The sequence below is a fragment of the Meles meles genome, chromosome 6 (assembly GCF_922984935.1).
Source record: "Meles meles chromosome 6, mMelMel3.1 paternal haplotype, whole genome shotgun sequence".
NCBI classification, from domain to species: domain Eukaryota; kingdom Metazoa; phylum Chordata; class Mammalia; order Carnivora; family Mustelidae; genus Meles; species Meles meles.
The window spans coordinates 55,828,618-55,830,946 of NC_060071.1; the positions used below are offsets into that span (position 1 = coordinate 55,828,618).

A 2,329-nucleotide genomic window follows, 5' to 3' on the forward strand; every position below is an offset into this window, starting at 1 on the left:
ATAGCAATTCTTCAGTAAAAATAATTTTTTTCTCAGAATTTGGTTATGATAGGATATCATCTATTCCTTTTTATAAGCCACACCCAAAATAGTAAGATGTTAAGTGAAATAAACTTATGCCTGTAGTTTTTGTTTTATTTAAATCTGTGAAGCAAAATGATGAAAATACAAATATTTATTTACTCTAAATAATAGTATGAATATCTCAGTTATTTTATTCTTGTACTTTTCCAAATTCTTACATTTCAAAATATTTTAAAACTATTTTGTGTCTATTTCTATAAATGAAGTCTTCAGATATAAACTTTTTTTTTTTTCCAATTCATTTTTTTTAGGTGTCACATTTTTTTTAAGTCTCAAAAAATTTGTTCTGTTACTACTATCTCTTCTTGGATATCTGTCTTATCTTCTTTGATATTTTGCTTCAAAATTTCTGGCTGGCATCATTCATGCTTAAATAGATATCATTCCACATCTAGAAGGACATGGATCTGTTCCCTACAGATCCTCCTTTGTTTATCAGAACTCTATAATCATACTCTCTTACAAATAATATGGATGTTATACCAAATCCATTAGGATGTTTAGCCACTTGACAAAGAATGTAACTTAAGTGAGGCAGTAGGAAGCTAGCAGCAAGCATCCTTTTATGCCATTACTGAGAACCGTACCTTCTTATCTACTAACTTCATATAGGCTTGGAGGTAAAGTCAAAGCCCATGGGAGAAGACCCAAACATCTGAATCTTTTCTCCACTTTATGGAAAAAGAAAATGAGAAGCCACCTCAATTTGGCCAACCCTAGATTCAACTGTCTAAAACTCAGTGTTTATTATGACTGATCATCTGATTTTCAGCAGCCACTACAAAACTGACTCTGAGACTTGCCATGTTTTATATTCCATCTACTTTCATTTTTCTTGGTCCTGTTTTTCAGTTAGGAAATCACTTTGGCATCATCTTCACTGATAGGCAGTGCAGAAATAGATTTCAAGATGGAAGCGTCCTCCTCTTTGCCCATGGATCACCAATAAATCTATACCTTATCCTTGAAAAAGGTGGCGAAGAACTTCTGAATTCTTTCACCAACTCAGTTACTCACTTTTCTCACGATTAGTGCAAATATGAGCTAAGTAGTGCCGACCATAATTTTCTTCAAATGTCTGAGTTTATGGCAGAAATTCCTCATAACTTTTGCTAAGACATTCTGTCTATTCTTTTTTTTTTTTAATTTTGGATTCAATGTTGTTCAAAACTTTTGATTCTTTTTGCACATTTCAGTGGATTTTAGGGAGCAAAGTGTATATATATATTTCATCTCTCAACTTTAATTCACTGATTTTAATCTATTTTGATTTTGTTTTAGGTAACATATGCAAACAGCCAAACAAATGGAGAAACAAAATCACTCCATGGTGTCTGAGTTTATTTTGTTGGGCCTCGTAGAGTTTCGTGAGTTACGGATTTGTTTTTTCTTGTTTTTTTCCATTATCTACATAGCCATTGTGTTAGGCAACCTCATCATTATCTTTGTGGTAAAACTTGATCCCCACTTACACTCTCCCATGTACTTCTTACTGGCCAACCTCTCCTTTATTGATATGTCCCTGGCCTCCTTTGCTACTCCTAAAATGATCTGTGACCTAATTAGTGAATATAAGGCTATCTCCTATGAAGGCTGCATGGCCCAGATGTTCTTCCTTCACCTTTTAGGTGGAAGTGAGATGATGTTGCTTGTAGCCATGGCAATTGATAGATTCATTGCCATTTGCAAACCCCTCCATTACAAAACTATCATGAGCCACCGTGTTTGCATAGGACTTGCACTTCTGTCCTGGACCACTGGTTTTGTGCACACTATGAGCCAAATGGTGTTCACAGTGACTTTACCATTCTGTGGCCCCAATGTTGTGGATAGCTTTTTTTGTGATCTGCCTCAGGTCATCAGACTTGCTTGTACTGACACTTATATCTTGGAATTATTAGTCATTGCATTTAGTGGATTACTTTCTTTGTTCTGTTTCATCTTTCTGTTCATCTCCTATAGCATCATTCTGATTACTGTCCGGCATCGCTCCTCCAACGGGTCTTCCAAGGCTTTATCCACTCTTTCAGCCCACATTACAGTGGTAGTACTGTTCTTTGGTCCTTGCATCTTTATCTATATATGGCCATTCAACAGGGTGTCCATAGATAAGATCCTTTCTGTGTTTTACACAATTTTCACTCCCCTTTTAAATCCAATCATCTACACATTCAGGAATAAAGACATGAGGAAAGCAGTAAGAAAAATAAAGATCAAGCAAGTGAGTTCCAGATCAACCTTTTAA

At 35.3% G+C, this 2,329-nt stretch overlaps 1 protein-coding gene across 1 annotated transcript; it reads left to right on the forward strand.

Moving 5' to 3' along the window:
* Nucleotides 1–1,390: 1,390 nt before the first annotated feature.
* On the forward strand, nucleotides 1,391–2,329 carry LOC123944284 (olfactory receptor 4K13-like). The gene has a single exon (XM_046009237.1). The coding sequence runs from the start codon at nucleotides 1,391–1,393 to the stop codon at nucleotides 2,327–2,329; it is 939 nt and encodes a 312-aa protein (XP_045865193.1).